This window comes from Dipteris shenzhenensis, chromosome 21, assembly GCF_047967505.1.
Source record: "Dipteris shenzhenensis isolate YYH24624 ecotype China chromosome 21, Dip_SZ_1.0, whole genome shotgun sequence".
In the NCBI taxonomy this organism is placed as follows: domain Eukaryota; kingdom Viridiplantae; phylum Streptophyta; class Polypodiopsida; order Gleicheniales; family Dipteridaceae; genus Dipteris; species Dipteris shenzhenensis.
This window is the reverse complement of record NC_141616.1, coordinates 21,444,059-21,463,447: the sequence shown is the minus strand read 5'-3', so window position 1 is coordinate 21,463,447 and position 19,389 is coordinate 21,444,059. Positions and strand designations below refer to the sequence as shown.

The 19,389-nt window shown below is 40.7% G+C and overlaps 1 protein-coding gene across 1 annotated transcript; it reads right to left on the bottom strand.

Moving 5' to 3' along the window:
- Nucleotides 1-12,846: 12,846 nt before the first annotated feature.
- LOC147888623 (uncharacterized) lies at nucleotides 12,847-17,214 on the bottom strand. Its single transcript, XM_087392331.1, has 3 exons — nucleotides 16,983-17,214; nucleotides 13,641-16,901; nucleotides 12,847-13,271 (listed from the first exon to the last, which is right to left on the bottom strand). Exons 1-3 carry the CDS (start codon nucleotides 17,212-17,214, stop codon nucleotides 12,847-12,849), a joined length of 3,918 nt encoding a protein of 1,305 aa, XP_087248457.1.
- Between the last annotated feature and the right edge of the window lie 2,175 nt (nucleotides 17,215-19,389).

The following is a 19,389-nucleotide window of genomic DNA, read 5'->3' as shown; positions in this document are numbered from 1 at the left end:
ATAAAATGACGTTTGTTACTGAATGGGGAGTTTACGCTAGCAACATCATGACATTTGGGCTGAAGAATGCACCACCAACATTCCAGTCATGGATCTAGAAGGGTTTTGAACCATACATGGTCACCTTCATGCGGGTGTTTTTGGATGACTTTAGTGTTTTTAGAAGAAAAGCTAAGCATCTAGACATTAGGAAAAAAGGGAGCTCATTTTGGGGCCTTTTACGGTTTGGAAAAATAAGCTCTCAACCAATCAATAGAAGGCCAACGTAACGTTGAAAATTCACGAAAATAAGAGAAAATAGAAAAAAGAAACAATACTTTATGTAAGTACAAGCGTGCTACATTAATGAGGAGATTGGTTTTTTATTCTTAGAAGATCTTTGGACAAGAAGATAGAATCTAAACTGACATTTTATCTGACAAGATCCTTCCCGCTTCCACCTTCCTTTGAATTTTCAAATGTTGTGCCGCCTTTCGTGCGAAAGGTCTACCATTCTACACCATTGCCTCATTGTGCAACAGCCTTTCTTTTCCAAAACTGCTCCCTTGATCCTGTTTGGCGTAGAGTAAGATGTTTCTCGTCAACAGTCTGTTTGCCCACTTTCTCTTTCTTGAAACTTCAAATTGTTATCTTAGTTACATTACTTTACTATTGTTACAGATTCAGAAAATCTCCATGGTGAACCAAAACCACGGCCGTTCTTGTGGAAGACGCTCTGTTGATGATAATGCTACGAAGGCAGAATTATACCAAACATCCTTACCCCGTCGACCTGCTTCTTCTATTTCGTCGGTAGAGAATTCAAGTATAGTCAAAACAGAAGGAACTTGGGAAAGGTTTAGTGTTTCGAAAGGAGCATGGGTGCTCATGCAACCTAGCAAAAGAAAAAGACCCCAGACGAAAAACATTTTCTTGGCATCGTGGAAGGGAAGAGTACGAGATTTTAAAATCACCAAAGGGAAGATATCCGTGAAAGAAGTTTTGATTCAGCACGTGTACATGCATAAAGAACTTGTCTTGCGAGACTATCCAAAAAATCTTCCACAACACAGGCCTAATTGTATATTTTTCTATTGTGGTTTTTTTCTTCATGAGGTGTATGGATTTTCAAGATGAAGCTTTCTCTCTTAACTTATTGACATTCTTGTGTTGTTTTATTTCAGATTTATATCCTTCATCGTATGAGACATGGCAAAACATCGATTGTATTCTGGGATTTATAGATGTTCTGCATGGATCGATAGGAGAACAACAATACCAAGGTCGATGTGCAACAGAGCTAGCTCAATCGGGTATATTTTTTACTGATCATTTTTATCAGTTGCTGGACAAAGCTAACACACATGGTGTATTAATAAAACAAGACCTTCCGGCGTGGAATTCGGTGGATTGGCCTCACCCACATTCTAGTGTTATAGAGGCATATAGGGCGAAGCTTTTTACAGAAGTACAGAAAGCTCTGAGGCCCAATATTGCCACTAGGATAGTAAAAATTTCTTTGTGCATGCTTCTCACAATTTTTGTAGACTTGTTTAATACCTTTCCAGTAAAGGTTTCAAAAACAATGTTCACAGTTAAAGCAACAAATTCGGCATGCATTGTTTTGTGAGGTGGTCCAACCTTCTATGCAACTGAAGTACATGGTTGCATCACAAAATTTTATTTTCTCTTTTTATTACAAGCGCAGTCGAATGCTAGGCGCAAAGCTTGTCCCAATGGATCAAGATGAAGAGTCTTTTGGTGCAGAAAATAAACTTATTGATATTGATGTTGTTGAGAATGGTGATGTGGTAGCCAATATCTCGTTAAGAGAATGTTGCTCCCTAGCTCAATTGCGCAGTGACATTCTGTTTGAGACTGAAGGTTCTATCTCAAACGACTTTTTATTTATCTACAAGAACAGAAAGGTACACCATCTGATTTATCCTAGTCTCATAAAGCATTGCTATTAGTTTTATTTACCACTCTAATTCATATTGCTTTTTTGCAGTTACTCAGAAGAAGAGAGAGCTCAGTTAAATGCAAAGACATAGAAAATTTTAAAATTGAGATAACACAGACTCCATAGAGAAAGGTTTTGTATTCAATCAAGTAAGATTTTGTACAGAATTGTTTAGCTGAATCTGTAGAACATATTTCTAACATCCATTTTCTATTTATGTACAGTTTCATCCAGAGGCTACTCTACATTTTCTGGAGGATCTTCTCTCTGCTGCTCCATCCTGTCCGTGCTCCATCCTGTCTCCTCCACTGCCCCAGAAGCCTCTCTTTGCTGCTTCTCCACCTTCTCCTCAACATCAGCAGCAGGTCTTTGCTCCTGTGTCTGCTCCTCCTCAGCACTCTGTGATTGCTCCTGTGGCTTCTGGTCCTCAACATTAGGTGCTTCATCTGTGGGATCAAGGTGTATGACACCTTCTTGTACTTTAGAGCTTTCACCTAGCTCCATAGTAGCTGGTACAATAGGTTTGGGGGAGGCATAGCTCAAAAACCTCCAAATTGTATGAGCTCTAAATTTATGTACATAGTTGGGGCTGAAGCTATCCTCTTTCATCTGCAATGGCAGAGGATAATTTAGAACACTTTGTATCATTATGAATTATCTTCAAGCTAAATGAAAAGTATTTTTCCTTACCAGATCTGGCTGTTCCTTGTCAAAGTAGCTTGAAAGTATATATTTTGCATTGATCAGCACCCTCCATCCACAGCTACTTGAATCATTTTGTTGTGGTGTCTGTACAGTTAGAAAAAAATGTTAGAAACTGTGAGCATCAGCACAAAACAAAATTATTCAATAAGTTCAAAGACATAGCATTTAATAGACTTTTTACCTCTAGACTTATTGGCTCTATTGAATCCAACAGAGAGACATTTGGAGGACAATGATCCAATGCATCTAATAGCCTTCCAATACAACTGCAATATGTATAATTTAGTTAGTATGGTATCAAAATAATGAAGTTTTAAGTCCAAAAAGCACACACAGCACTTACAATTTCAGCTCTCTGTGTGTGTTTTTTAGAGAGTTGAATAGAAAGCATTGCTTCTGCTGGATGTCAATAGACACAAAACTCCAGTGGTCACTGCATAAGGAAAAAAGCATAAGAAAATGAAAGGCTACAAGAGTTCCCAATATTAAAGAAGAATCTTAAAAGAAGTAGTCACCCACATACCTGCTATGGTATGGAAGTAGCAAAATGTCAATTACTTCAAAATTGCAGTGTTTGAACCAGCTGGAAATACTCATGGGAGTCTCCTTTGCATCTCTTAATCTAGAAGAAATGGCTGGATCAACAATATGGACTGTATGTTGTACAGATGGGTGAAGCCAGCTTCTCATCATGCTGCATAGGATCAGAACATAATTAGGGTAGGTTATAGAGGAGTTACAAGGAGGATTGATATGCAAAAAATGTAAAATTTAAAGACACTTACTAGAGCATTGCAAGAATGATAGTATCTGAGCAATACTCATTCTTGTTAGCCAATGCTGCTAAGCATTGTTTTGTCAAATCAAAATCATTGACTGAAACTTCATCCTCAATATGTACAACTACATCAGGGCCCAGCTCCTTCAACCTTCTATGTATGTGTAGCTCCTTCTTTCCAGTCTCCACATCTATAACAGATTTTGTTTATTTTATTTGTTGCTTCAGTGAGTCCTCATAAGCAGCCTTCCCTCTGGTGTTCTTTGAGTGTGTTACCTCAACAACCTTTACCTCATCAACCTTCACCTTCCTTGTAGGTGGAATTAGCAATATATCTCTCATTTTGATGTCCTGCCATTCCACAGGATGAACCAGCTTGTCATACCTCCATCTCACTCTGGACAAAGTGTTGAAATCTTTGGCCATCAAAGTCACCCTGTGAGCATGGGCTGCTACAAGCATTGCATCCTCAAAATATTTCTCCAGGTAATCCTCTGCCATTTCCTGCAAGGAAAGAATGGCAGTTCTATTCCACCTGAACCCAAGGTTCCAACTGTCACAAATTTCTCTCACCAGTTTTTGAAAGGGTGCTTTGGGTATTGCAAAGCCTATGGCTTTCTGTTGCCTCCTTATCTCCCTTAGCACACCTGCACCCTTATTCAATCTTTTGGCCTTTTGCTTGAGCAAGCTCATTGGCTTACCCTTCCTGCCATGTGAAGCTCTTCCCTTTGGAGGCACACTAAACTTTTTGGTACCTGCCCCAGCTGTTGTTGCTGCAAGACCTGGTCCTTTGCCAACTTGCCTTGCAGTTGACTTGGTTCTTGCCATCACTCTGAAAAACTGCATACAAAGGATTGGAAAGAGATCACAGACATGAAGAACATGTTCTAACAAAGAAAAGGCAATCACAGGGGTGGAAGAAGCCAAGTAGAGAAATTTGCAATAAAATGCGATATGAGCAGTTTGGAATTTCAAACAGGTCCACATCGCATTTTGCTGCAAATTTTTTAAATGAAATGCTGGTGCACTCCTACAGTGATTTCTATGTTCCTCCAACCAAATACAGTATGAATGGAGGTTATGCAAGAAGATCACATGCAAATATCACACTTGAAGATCTGCATTCCTACAGTGATTTCTCTGTTGGTTTGAGCCTATGCACTTCCATACAGGATGTATTTTTTCTATTTTAGCAAGAAGATTGCAGAGACTAAGGGGAGTCACAAAACCAGAACATGTTCTAACAAAGAAATGGCAATCACAGGGGTGGAAGAAGCCAAATAGAGAAATTTGCAATAAAATGCGATATGAGCAGTTTGGAATTTCAAACAGGTCCACATCGCATTTTGCTGCAAATTTTTGAAATGACATGCTGGTGCACCCCTACAGTGATTTCTTTGTCTCTCCAGCCAAATACAGTATGAATGGAGTTTATGCAAGAAGATTACAGCTTTGGAAGTCACAAAACCAGAACATGTTCTAACAAAGAAAAGGAAATCACAGGGGTAGAAGCAGCCAAATAGAGAAATTTGCAATAAAATGCGATATGAGCAGTTTGGAATTTCAAATAGGTCCGCATTGCATTTTGCTGCAAATTTTTTAAATGACATGCTGGTGCACTCCTACAGTGATTTCTATGTTTCTCCAACCAAATACAGTATGAATGGGGGTTATGCAAGAAGATCACATGCAAATATCACACTTGAAGATCTGCATTCCTACAGTGATTTCTCTATCTTGGTTTGAGTCTATGCATTTCCATACAGGATGTTTTTTTTCTATTTTAGGCAAGAAGATTGCAGAGACTAAGGGGAGAACCCATTGTTACTGACCTGGAATCTATCTGTGGATGTGCTGTGCTGCTGAGGAGTAATCTGTGCTGAGGATGAACCTGTGCTGCTGGACAAGATATGCTGATGCTGCAGAGTATGGAGGTAGGGAGGCAAGAGAGCAGAGACTGGAGGGCAAGAGGTCTAAAACAGGATACCACAAATAAGTGCAAATAGAATTAAAGAATCACTAAATCCCACACGTGTGGAATCTAGTCGTTTTTCACACGTGTGGATGGGACCCAGATCTCTTGGAGTTTGAAATTTGGCACGTGTGAAAGTACACTTTATTCCTTGGAACTTGTGCCATTCATGATTTCATCATCAATACCACAACCACTTTTCCCTCCCCTGGATTCCAATCTTTCATCCCTGCCACGACGCTCGCATCTTCCATTTCCTTCTCTCTGATCCTTTCCTACCCAACACACTACATCCAGACTGCAACCTGCTTGAAGACAGTACTGCCAGATCTCCAGGTTACCTAGAGTGCAAAGTTCAAGCTAGAGAAAGAGCAGGAGATTTACCAGTGCAACTCAATCAGCATGGAAATTAAGGACAAAAAAGGTCAGAATTCTAGTTTGGTTTCAATGTTTTTCAACATTTATTTCTTCCATCCATTGGATTTTTTATGTCCCAATGTCTTCACTCAGCTCCATCCTTCTTCTGACATTTTCAATTAATACTGTTCAAAAGTTTCACTCATTCCATTATTTCTCTTGCATATGAGATCATAGTGTCCAGGAATCATTGAGATGAACCTAGTGCTTGATTTGACATGCATATGAACAGAACTTGAGAATTTGCAACAAAATGCGAGGAGAGTGGTTTATAGTTCTCTAAACAGCCCATATCGCATTTTGCTGCAAATTCCTGTTGTTGACACATTCCTCATGAATAGTTTCACTCATTCCATTATTTCTCTTGCATATGAGATCATAGTGTCCAGGAATCACTGAGATGAACCAAATGCTTGATTTGACATGCACATGAACATAATTTGAGAATTTGCAACAAAATGCGAGGAGAGTGGTTTACAATTCTCTAAACAGCCCATATCGCATTTTGCTGCAAATTCCTGTGTATTATTTGTTTCTCACTTCTACCTCATTAATTTGCTATCTTTAGCCCTGTGGAAATCTTCCTTGATGATGAGAAATGTTTTTGTTTTGGAACAGCTGGCTCCCAGGCCCCACCTTTCAAGAGGAAGCTGGACTTTTCTGCTGCTATTATTAGACCACAGCAATCACCAGGTGAGTCATGAGATGTCATGAAGGAATTATCTGGTGATATACAATGCATTCACTGATTGCATATGTCAGCATATAGAATTCATTGTATATAAGTTTTTGAACAGGCAAAAAGAAGAGGCTAGAGCAGAGTGTTGATTCTTCCATCAAAAAACAAATGGAACCAGAAGAGGACAGTTCTCCAGATTTGCTCCTATTTGAGTTTCTTCACAAATGCAAGGCTCAGAGTAACTTCCATATATACCACAGTATTTTCAACATGGAGTTCACAATGAGCTCTGTACTGGAGCAGCACAAAGATTTCCTTTCAGACTATTGGGATGCCTTCAAAGAACTGACAGAGGCAGGAAGAATTGTGGGAGGAGAAAAGGTTTTTGTGCACCTAAATCATATTGTCTCCAATGACAGGCTGAGGTACCATGTGAACAGAAGATTTGACAGCCTGCCTGATCACTATAAATTCAACTGTACTTTGCACACCAGAAAGTGCAGAGTGCTGGAGGAGAGCATGGCATTTCTTATGTACATTGTCTTCAGTCAGGAGTCTTTGGATGAACAAGGGCAGGAAAGAGAAGAAGAAGACACATCTGAAGCTTCTGAAAAGGAGGATGTTTCTTTGGTCACAGAAATGGCAGAGCAAGAAGAAGATATCAACCTTCAGGATGAGGGGCTGCAAGTGGCTGCTCTTGACCTTGTTCAACTGAGGACAAAAACTCTGAGGGGAGCAGAGCCAGTTGAAGATTTTGATGTTCAGAGCAGCAACTATGCAGTGCCCATGCTTCCAGATGTGTTGATTGGTGGAAAGGATTATGTTTTCCTCCATGATATAGAGTGTATGATTGATTTGAGGGAGGACTATGCCATTTCCCTTATTGCCCAGGCTTCAAGGCTTGACAAGGAGGTTGGCATAGAGGATGACCATTCACTACTGGCTTTGGAAACAATGTTTGATCCTGTAGAGGCCCTTTCATTTTGTTTCAAAGAGGCTGAAAAGTTCCAAGAGCCAGATGAAGCTACCTTCCAGCTCACACAGGAAGCTATGAATCTCTCAGCACTATACACAGCCTAGAGAAGAGGCTGGACAAGAAGGGAGAGGGATAAATCTTTGGAAAGATGAACTGCTTGTTGCTGATGAAAATGAGAAGGTACTTCAAATCATATACTTTGACTTCTGCTTAACTTTGGTTTTGTAGGTTGTGTATTGTCTCACTCCAATCCTTTGATATGTTGCAGCTACAAATTGAGGATGACACATTCCTCCAGAGATCAAGTGGAAGCAGGCAGGTTGGGTTTCGCAAAATGTCAGACCTAGCTCATTATATTCATGATCTAGGCAGTGCCAAGATCTTGATTTACCATAGGCAGTTGAGCAACAATGGAGAAGCCATTGTTTACTTCCTAAAATGTTTGTCCAGGGCTTTAGGTGGACATGCTCTTTCATGGCAAAAGGAAAAGATCATTTTGATAGAGAGGTTGTCTGCCATAGATATATTTGGAAATTATGTGAATAAGCAGGCCTCTAGGGCCGCTTACTTTTTGTCTTACACTTCTTATGCATTAGCATGTGGTGTTAAGGACCCCAAATATCTGGAGGACTATGGAAAACACCAGCTCGTAAGGTTTCGAGAGCCACCCATGATTGCATCAGGCCACACAGTCCAAGAAGAGGAACAGGTGGAGAGAGCTGAAAAAAAGGATAAAGAGACAGTCGACATCAAGCCAATAAAGAAGAAAAAGACTCCAATCAAGATCAAAAAGAGAGTTCCGATCGGCAGGCCCTGGGAGAAATATGATTTAGTCATCGAATATAGCACAAACATTATATTAAATTTGAACTGATTTGTATAAAGTCTTTGATATCTGGTATGATCTTGTATAAATGATTAATAAGTTGATGATGAAATGATTTGTACATTTACATAGAGTGGTGTCGTTAAATATTAAATGAACAATATATTGAAATTGTAAACAAATTGTATTAAGTTCAGATCATATGTTTCACATTGAAATACTTTTCATGCATAACACCAAGAGTCACTTGTTCCACTAAAAAAATTTCTATTGAATGAGTTTGAAAACATGTGGACATAACACCAATAAGTTACAAATGAGTCCTATTCATGTTTACTTGTCCATTTATGGTTTCTAAATATCTTCGATTCCCTCCATTGTCTATGTCTCTCTGCTGCAATTGAATTGTCTAGAGCTTGTCTTCGTCTTTGCTTTTGGGCTAAAAGAAAAGCAAGCTTGATTTTGGAGCTAGCAACTTTTCTTTTAGCATGCAGCCTCTGTAGTATGCCTCGGTAAAACCATTGGAAGACTTCCTTCAGACTATTCGCCTTCTGACTCCCTCCATAGTGTTGTGTGTGTCTAAAAAATGCATTACGTGCCATGTAGTGAGACTTCTCCATGCCTTGGGTAGACCAAATAGCTGGGCATCCATACTTTTTGACAAAATAGGGAAGGTGGTTGTATATGATATGCTGTAAGACATAAGAATGCATAGTAAGTAATAAAAAAAAAGAAGATCACACTTAAGTAAAAGAAAAAGACATAACCTTACCATGTAGTGAGTTATATTGCAGGCTGTCCATGCGTCTTTCATTGACTTTCCAAAATGTTTAATTGCCTCCTCAAAGTTCTTGTAATCACTCTTTGTCCATGTTACTTTGTCACAGAACATGAAGAGTTGATCAAGAGACCTCCACACCTCTGCCTTCCTATTTCGTGCTTCCCCATCTGCCTCATGATCTTTCACAGCATTATGGACTTGCTTCCACAATCCATAATTAATCTTTGAAACTGCTCTACCTTGCCTTACTTGCTTACTGTGTTTGGGTCGAGACAAGAATCTTCTTGCCTTAACACCACCAATAGAGGGCTTGATTGGTACCTCCTTGCCATTGGTAGACTTTTTAAAATCCTTTGTGATTTGAACATCTTCTCCATGCAGACCTATATCGGATAACACTTTTTCCAATGCTTGAAGAGCATCCTTTCTATTTTTTTCGGGACGGAGTTTCCAAGCAAATCCAATATATAAAAATACCAATTTCTCAATAATTCGACATAGACCATGCAATGTGCAGATGTGAACATTACATAGTGGAATGTCCAGAATGGCCTTGAAGTCAGGGTCAACTTTATCTCTATTAGGTGCTCTCTTCCACCATTTTGAATCCATTACTTGAGCTGATTCTTTGCAGTAAAGACAAGGAGACTTTGAGTTGCCTCCTTTACTAATGTTATACATGCACTTGAGTGTTTTAAGATCCCCGGCCATGTGCCACTCTACTTGAAAATCACCTTTTCCTGCAACATGGAGATTCTCGCCTTGCACTTGTCTTTTGATTATTCTTAGTATTTCCGTGTGGTGAAACACCCAATCTAGTGTTTCATGGTCTTCGGTCTTCACCTGCGAGATTATAGAAAACAAAAGTATTACTATATCAGATTTGAAAACAATGACCAAAATCAAGTATAAAACAACCCATGATCATACCTGGAACGAGCCTAACCACCATATGTGTTTCTCTGACTGCACACTAAAATACTTCGAACTCGCTTCAGTCAATGATGTATCAATCGCTCCATTCATCAATGTAATAGTAACTCTTTCCATTTTCTTTTCCTTTACAACCTCACACTCATCCAGTTTGATAACAAATTTCAAAATGCCTTTGCACTCCTCAAATGTTATTCCATAAAACTCGACCATTCTTTTTTGAAGTTGTTGCAGATCTAAAAATATATTGTTCCAAGGATCATACACAGTGGTTCCTTTAACACCATGAAATATTTCTTCAATATGGATATATTGCCCAATAAATTCATCTATATTTTCATTCAAATGACCTCTTATCCTCCACACGGTTGCTGGATTTGGCAGTAAAACTCGTTTAATCCTTTGATCTTTCAAAGTTGATGATATCGCATGGAAAATCGAACTATATCCCTTCCTGCTAACTCCACTAACATCAAGAGCCTCTTGGATTATAGTGCCATCAACTTGATTATTGGATACAAAGTCCTCTACAACATTGCGTTTGACTGTTTTGTATTTTTTTTCCTCAATCAAACCTTTTGCTACACCGCAAGAAAGCAATCCTTTCATTTGTTTAACAGGAAGAAGGTTCGGGTCCATATTTTCTTTTGCAGGCTCCAATAATTTCCTGTAGTAACAACACAATATGACTATATTATTCAGCACCTCCATTCTTATTTTGCGACAATCAACGAAATAGATATAGTCTGGAAGAGAGCCTTTTTGAGTATACAAAATGATAAATTTAAATCTAACCTTGCTTCCTGAATTCGTCGCTTGCATCCACCAGTCCCAGCCTTCAAATTTGCAATGTTTTTAATCTTCCTGCTACGTTGTCTGTCTCCAAGCACGGTTCTCTTCTTTCTTGCTCTTGTCAACTCTTTTTTACTCTTTGAATGCTCTCCTCAATTTCATTCTGCAACTGCTGCTCCAATTTTGCACGAATGGCTATCTCCTCCATCTTGGCCCCCTTTTCTTGTAGGTACATCATTTTATACGTTTCCGCAAATGCAGACTGCGCTGAAATATAACCAAGAAGTCCATTTTGTCCATCGCCGGCAAACCTCAGTAATGTGGTGGGATTGACAAATGGAGGTGTAGAGTTTTTTACTTGACATTTTGGATATATGCTTCCATTGCACCATAAGTCAATATGTTGAAGCCCTTCTCTTCTCATATTTTCCCGCTGTTGAGCATTCAGCACCGTATCCTTTCGTCTTTTTTGTGCTGGAGCATATTGTTCTTCTAAGTCGATGTGAAGATGGTGTAATCGCTTCTTCTCAGATAGTGACTCACTAGTATCGGCCATTTTTTGTGCTTCTCAGGTTGCGAAGTTTGTTTTTCAATCTCATAGTCGTTTTGTAACATGAATCGTGGAAGTGTGGCGGTATCCATGTGAATATTTTGAAAACTTGCAATCACTAAGTTCAGTGATGGACTCTTTATGAAAGACCTGCACACGTCGGCCAAAGAGATGCGGAATCTTTGGTAAACAAAAAAAAATCTAAGAGGATATTTAATACAAAATCGTGTTAGTCAGACAAAAGATTATCTTATTCCTTTTTGAATTGACAGTTCTGTAGTCCTTATTGACAAATCTGAGCCACGTTTCCGTATTTTACTATTTTTGAGGTCTTTTAGGAGAGAAATAAATCAAAAAATAGTGAATTTCTTACAGGGCCCCAAAATGAGTTCCCTTTTTCCCTAATGCCAATTGTGGTTGTGCTTTGAGAAATGTCAAAGTGCCAGTTGACCTTGAATCCAGCAAACCCAACCTATGCATCACTTGAATCATCAAATCCAAGCTCACCCGTTCATAGGCTTTCTCTAAATCCATGTTCAGGAGTAAGAATTGTTGATTTTGAGAAACAGAACGATCAATCATGAGCAAGACATTCAAAATAGCCTCATGTATACTTTGCCCATGAAGAAAATTGTATTTCTTTGCATGCAAGCAATGAGACATAATAAATTTGACATGCAAGGCCATCGCTTTTGCCATAATTTTATAAGCCCCATTCAACATAGTTAAGGGGCGCCAATCTGAGGGAAGAAGCCTATTTATAGACTTAGGTATTAATTTAATCAAACCCGTGTTTATGGAAGGCAGTAATTCACCATTCAAACAACACTGATTGAGGAGAAGAGTGTTACGCAAGTTTATTTAATGGCTCGAAATAAAGCACCTGGGCATGATGATGAAATTCTTGAACCCATATAAGAGTCTACCATGGAAGACATGATGGATGCATTTTTTGAGCATGACAATAATGTAAAGGACGAAATTTATCACAAAATGAGAGAGGCCAATAATTCTTTATCTTTATGAATGGGCTAGAATGTTGCAATCATCCACAAGCATGTTGCTTTTGAATATAGAAGTGACATATGGCTGTAGTGATGCAAGGTTGGATACCAATTTAAATATTTCTTTGAATATAATCAACATGCTTCCTTATATATCCTATTAGATGTCTTGAGAAAAGTAGGTGGAAAGGGGGTTGTACAAAGCCACTCATGCACACAACGTATAACAACATCAAGTAACTAACTATACACTATCTTTATTGTCAATATAGAATGAGTTATATACAAGATCATAATGGTCCTAGGGGCCCTTCACCCCTTTATAAGTCCACAAGAACTATTTTGTATTTTGCATTTACATGTACACAAGTTTGATGTTGAGATTGAACCTCAACATTTCTTACAATTACTTTAAATTCTAACTTGCTTAATCCTCCATGTATTGAAACTTTGCACCACAAGGATGAACATTTAATAAAGTAGATAACGCCTCATAACGATGAGTCCTCAGAGAAATTATGAGGAGATGAGAACACCAACTTGGACATCGTTGTCAAAGGAGCTGCTTTTCGATCACAAATAAGCTCCTTTAACATCTTAACAACTATGTGCATGTTGGGGCGATCCTCTCGAGAATCTTGTGCACATGTGAGGGCAATGCTCATTACTTGTAGCATCTCGTTCTTCTGTTGTTCTATATTGTCTCCATCACCTTGTGAGGAATGCAATGATTCCATGAGTTTGGCATCAAATATTTCCAATGCATTGTGTGGATACATGAGTCGTACCCATTGAGGAAAGCTCAATCCTTGATCATTCATGCGAGTTGGGCGAATCCGGGTTAACATTTCAAGCACCACAATGCCAAAACTGTACACATCACCTTTACTGCTAATGGGGGTCATGTAGGCATATTCTGGAGCATCACAAACCACGTTAAGGAGATAATATTGAATTCACATGTGAAAGGATTAGTTTTAGGGTGTGGGTGTAAGATTTTAGTATGCTGGTTTGGTTTTGTTGCAATGGAGGACAATGATTAACGAGTGTTTGTAAAAAAAACTTAACTTCAAATGTTCATACAATTATAAATTTATCTTTGCGATTTTGAAGAATCCAAAAACCTTCCACCACTCATGTTTTTCCTAAAGTTTTCCAAGTTCTAAGACCAGAATATAACTAAAAACATGAAAATAAAACTCAAGGTTAACTATTAATTAAGTCTCTCTCTCTCTCTGCAGAACATTGACTGATCAGAAGTAACGTAGAAGGACAAGAAACCTACCGGGAGCTAGGTAACCGATGGATCCCTCGAGCACCCTGCTCAGTGTACGCCCCTCCCTCAGACATGCTGGGTCGATCAATCGCGCAATTCCGAAATCGCCCACATGAGCCACCATCTCTTCGTCCAGCAGAATGTTGCTGGGCTTCAGATCGCAATGCACAATTTGATGCCCGACCCCAAAGACACCGCTGTCGTGATGCAAGTAGGACATGGCATGCGCGACATCCAAGATTATGCTAAGCCTCGCCTTCCAGCTCAATATGCAAACATCACCTCCGTGTAGATGTTGCTCTAAGCTCCCATTTGCCATGAATTCCAAGACCAGAGCTCTCATATTGGGGCCTGAGGTGCAACTCACAATTTTCAGCAAGTTGCGATGCCGCACACGACCCAACGTCTCGCATTCCCTTGTGAAATTGTCCTTAGCTTCCAGTCCCAGCCTCTTCACTGCCACTGACTTACCATTGGGTAGAGTTCCTTTGTATACGATGCCTGCGCTGCCCTTTCCCAAAATGTTTTCTTCCTTAAAACCATCCGTAGCTGTCATCAAATCGGCTTCGGATAGGATGGGCAAGTGCTTACTGAAGACATTGGGAATTCTTATGCCATCCTTTGGCTTGGAGATGAACAGCCACCATAACAAGAAGCTCCCAACACAAAGAGAAGCCGTCACGCCGAACACAATGCCTATGATGCCTGCTTGACTCAAAGCTCTGCTTTTGCCCGTCGAAGTTCCACTTGGGCAGACCTTGTGCAAGACAGCTCCGCACAGCCCAGGATTACTGTAAAAAGAAGCCGCTGATAGATTGTCGATCTTTCCTAATTTACTCGGAACCATGCCCGACAAGTCATTGTATGAAAGATTAAGGAATGTCAAGAACCGTAGATCTCTCAATGAAGCCGGAATGGGCCCTGTCAATTTGTTCACAGAGAGATCTACCTGCAACAGGCCCTTGAGCTTCTCAAGCGAATCAGGAATTGTTCCTATGAATCCGTTATGGGATAAATTTAAAGTGATCAGCTCTGCGCAACCACCTAGGGAAGCAGGGATCTCGCCGTTGAGGATGTTAGATGACAAATCTAGTTCCTGCACCATTTGTAAGTCGCCTAATTCAGGAGGTACGCTTCCAGTCAGCAAATTATTGGAGATGCTCAAGTTATACTGTAGACTCCTGAGATTGCCAAGAGCCCTTGGAATGCTTCCCGTCAGAAAGTTTCTCGAGAGTGAGAGACTACGCATTGCTTGGACCCCTCCCCAGGCATTAGGTATAGGTCCAGTTAAACGATTGTTGTGCAAGTGCAAAAATTGCAGGCTTTGCATCTCACCAAAAGACGATGGAATTTCTCCGCTCAGAAAGTTGTCATTCAGCCTCAGTTCGAAAAGCCGTCGACACCGACCAAGCTCTGGAGGAATGTGCCCAGCGAGATTGTTACTGAACAATGATAAGATGTCAATTTTTGAAAGGTAACTCAGTGTGGTTGGGATGCCGCCACTGAGCTGGTTGCTCCACAGTGTCAGCTGCAGTAGCTGTGTAAGATTGCCTAGTTCTGGTGGCAAATTACCACTGAGCTTGTTTCGGTCCAAGTTGAGATAAAGTAAGCTGGAAAGCTTCCCGATACTCGCCGGTATGCTCCCTGTGAGCTGATTTGCATTGAGCTCCAAATCGTTTAGTGCGGAGCAATTGCCCAGAGACGTTGGAATCTCACCCCACAACTCGTTTTCCCACATGAGCAATGCCGTCAGGTTCTGATCAAGCTTCCCAAGCTCTGATGGAATCGTGCCAGAAAAAGAGTTCTGCTGAAACTGAAGAAATTGCAAAGACGTAAGATTGCCAAAGCACGGTGGAATTGACCCCGACATGTTGTTCCTTTGGAAATCTAAGAATTGAATCTTCCTAAGCACACTTAGTTCTTCTGGTATCTGCCCATCAAAAAAATTGAACCCGAACTCTAGCCCAGTGACGGCCGAAAAGTTTCCCAGCCATGCGGGAATGGGGCCAGTGAAACGGTTGTTGTAAAGAAATAACCCTGTAAGCCTTGTAAGTGCGCTCAATTCACTGGGGATAGGACCACTCATATTGTTTAAATTCAAACTGAGGCCAACCAGAGATGTAAGATTGCGAAGCGACCGAGGGATTGGCCCCGTCATGTCGTTATTTGAGAAATCCAAGTACTGAAGATTCTTAAGCGAACCGAGCTGCGTCGGTATCTGACCCGTAAAGGAATTGACACTAAAGTTAAGAGCAGTTAAGGCGGAAAGATTTCCGAGCAATAACGGGATTGACCCCATCATGCCGTTATTTGCGAAATCCAGGTCTTGAAGATTCTTCAGCAAACCGAGCTGCGTCGGTATCTGACCACTAAAGGAATTGGACCGTAAGTTAAGAATAGTTAAGGCGGAAAGATTTCCCAGCGAGACTGGTATTGATCCCATCAAGTTGTTATAATCGAAATATAGATTTTGAAGATTCTTAAGCAAACCGAGCTCCGTCGGTATTTGACCATTGAAGAAATTGGAATGGACGTCAAGCATAGTCAAGGCCGAAAGATTTCCCAGGATGAACGGGATTGATCCCGTCATGTTGTTATTTCCGAAATTCAGAACTTGAAGACCCGTAAGCAAATTACTGAACTGCATCGGTATTTGACCATCGAAGGAATTGTATCCGAAATCAAGACCAACTAGGGTGGAAAGATTTCCCAGCGCGGACGGGATTGATCCCGTCATGTTGTTACTGTAGAAAAGTAGGTTTTCAAGATTTGGAAGCAAACTGAGCTCCACGGGTATTTGACCATCGAAGAAATTAAAATCAAAGAGAAGTTGAGTCAGAGCCGAAAGATTTCCCAGCCACGGAGGGATAGGGCCGCTGAACTTGTTAGAACGTAAATCAAGAACTGTGAGGTTACTGCAGTTGCCGAGCGACACTGGAATGCTACCATGGAAAGCATTTCGGCCTAGGACTATGCGAACTAAAGCGTTCATCTTGCCGAACTCAGGAGGCAACACTCCAACCAGGTCGTTTTCACTCAAGAGCAAGTCGGTGAGGCTCGTGCAATTCACTAGGGAGAGGGGAAGAGGGCCGGAGAGGCGATTATCCCGGAGGTCGAGGGTGCGGAGGTGGGCGAGCGAGGCGACGGAGGGGGGGAGGTGACCGGAGAGGTGGTTGGAAGCGAGGCTGAGGTGAAGAAAGGTAAGTGGGGGGAGAGCGGAGGGGAGGTGGGGGGGGAGGGAGCCATAGAAGGAGTTGTTGGAGAGGTCGAGGGATTGCAAGGCGGAGCAGTTGTGGAGAAGAGGGAGGGAGGTGGGGAGGGAGGAGGAGAGGGAGAGGTGAGGAAGGCGGATGGAGGAGACGCGAAGGGAGGATCCGGAGCGGTTGCAGGAGATGCCAACCCACGAGGAGCACAGGGAGACGGAGGACGAGGAAGCCCAGGAGGAGAGGTGGCCATGCACGTCCACCAGCGACCCCTTGAAAGCCAGCAGCGCATTCACGTCCGCAGAGTGCGGCGTAATTTCCGCCCACTTCACCTCTACCAACACCAGCAGCAACAGCACCGCTACCATCTCCCTCCCCATGCCTTCACTACAACACACACACACACACAACCCCCCCTATTTTATTTATAGGCTGGTTTCACCCACTCTATCCGCTGTCCACTTCACTCCGGTATTTCACACACGAGTGGACATCAGAGCAAACTCCACAAAAGGGATTGCATGCGAGGGCATTTACAAAAGGGATTGCATGAAAGGGATTGCATGAGAGGGCATTCCACGAAAGGGATTGCATGACAGGGCCTGCAATAGAGAGTACTTTTCGGTTGTTAGCACCTTGGGCAGCCTACCTAGGCCGGATGGAAAAGAATCCCATGGACAAGAAATTCCACCAATGATTGAAAAAATTCCAATGGACATGATGAAGTTATAGGACACCGAGTACCCTTTATTGTTTTTTGTCAAACTTTAACAACTAGGGTAGGTGAGCTTATAGGACAGCGAGTACCCTTTATTGTTTTTAGTCAAACTTTAAGATATTGCACTTTTAGGTGAGATATTAGTAGTACCCTATATTGGTTTTAGTCAAACTATAAGCTCTAACCTAGACCAAATGGTGGGAAAAGGGAGTATAATAGCAATATTGAAATAACTAAGAGCTTTTAATTGAAATGTGCACTGATAGCTTTTAATTGAAATAACTAAGAGCTTTTAATTGAAAAGAAAGAGCATCGCTATATAGGGCAAGCGTCACTATATATAGCGACGCTTGCCTAAAGTCGCTATATAGCGACCCTTAACAGATTGGTAATGGTTGTTATATAGCAACACTGAGACAGTTTCCTATAGCGACATTTTACAGAGAGTTTTTTTTCCCATACCGACCTTAAAAGATAGTTTTTCCCAATGACAAATTTTTTTTCATTTTCATACATGCAGTTTGATCCTTTGAGAGAATAAAAGTACAAGAGCATGTACATCAAGCCTTTGAAGCTCATATATTCATGTCCAAGTTTGACATGAAAAAAATCAATGAAGAGCATTTACATCAACGGCTTCAAGTCTAACGCGCCAAACAAGTCTACCTCTAACTCTATACCGAGTTGATCTCCTAATTCATCATCGTACTCTAGCATCGTACATTCACCTAAGAGTACTTGATCATCTTCTTCAATAAAGTGTGGTGATTCTTGATGATCGTCATCTTCTTCCTCAATATTGTGATCTCCATCTTCCTCCCATACGATGTCATTATGTGCATCTTCCTTTTGGCTCATATTGTGATCTTCATCTTCTTTGCTAGATCCATCTGGATCAATTGGATCCGGCATTGGTAGTGGCATCTCCATATCCACATCTCTATAATCTTAAAAAATTTGCTTACTTCGTGGTGCAACTTGGATCACGTACCACCATCTTGGATTAGAACGATCCGGATGAACAACCCAAAACCTCGGGCGACACTGGGGGCTATGTGCTTCCAAGCTGCACAATCTGCGGGAATCCTCAATGTGTCATCAATGGACTGATGAGATGCATGCCATGTCATCAACTCCACTATGGATTTGCATCAGAACATGTGCTGTATTCTTGTAATGATGGAAAAGTGTCTTAAGACCTTTATCGGTATCTGCTCACCCTGCAAGTCATCTCTATTATTAGACTCCCTCCTCCTTCGAGGGTAGCTATCATTGTAAATATAAAAAATAAATATAAATAGACTAAGCTATCATCGTCAATTTTAGTCCCTACGAAGTTCTGAGTTGTGGTTGTACCTATTTACATGTCTTATACCAATACCACATTTGGAAAATTTGACCCTACGAAGTTCTAAGTTTTGGTTGTACCTATTTACCTTTTTTATACCATGAATACATTGGATGACTTCAAGAGCTTCACGCTATTCTTGAATTTACTTAACTTTAGTGTAGCAAGTTCATATGACTATCTTGATTTAAATGTGGTGTGTCAACAAGGCCAATGACATGATTTTGATCCCTTGACCATGATTTCATTTCACTCAAACTTGGCATGACAAATTATAATGAAAAGAACAAAAGTAGACCAATTTTATTTCCACACCTACCATTGAATCTCTCTTATAAATTCCAGCTTTCATGTCTATTTTTGAAAGGCATCTTCAACATTGCTTTCATTTAAAATAGATGCATATTTAGACATGGAAAATTATGCACTTATATGATTAGATCCAAAGCTTGCATTGATTCTATTTCTAGACCTAATGTGGAAGTTTCC

Bases quoted from the DNA above. Each gene is read 5' to 3' on its own strand.
- LOC147888623 (XM_087392331.1), bottom strand. From the start codon at position 17,214: ATGGGGAGGGAGATGGTAGCGGTGCTGTTGCTGCTGGTGTTGGTAGAG. The intron at 16,902-16,982 runs TCCGCCTTCCTC...CCTTGCAATCCC, and splicing joins CTCCCTTCGCGTCTCCTCCA to TCGACCTCTCCAACAACTCC. The intron at 13,272-13,640 runs GTAGGTTTCTTG...GTGATGCTCCAG, and splicing joins CATCGGTTACCTAGCTCCCG to AATATGCCTACATGACCCCC.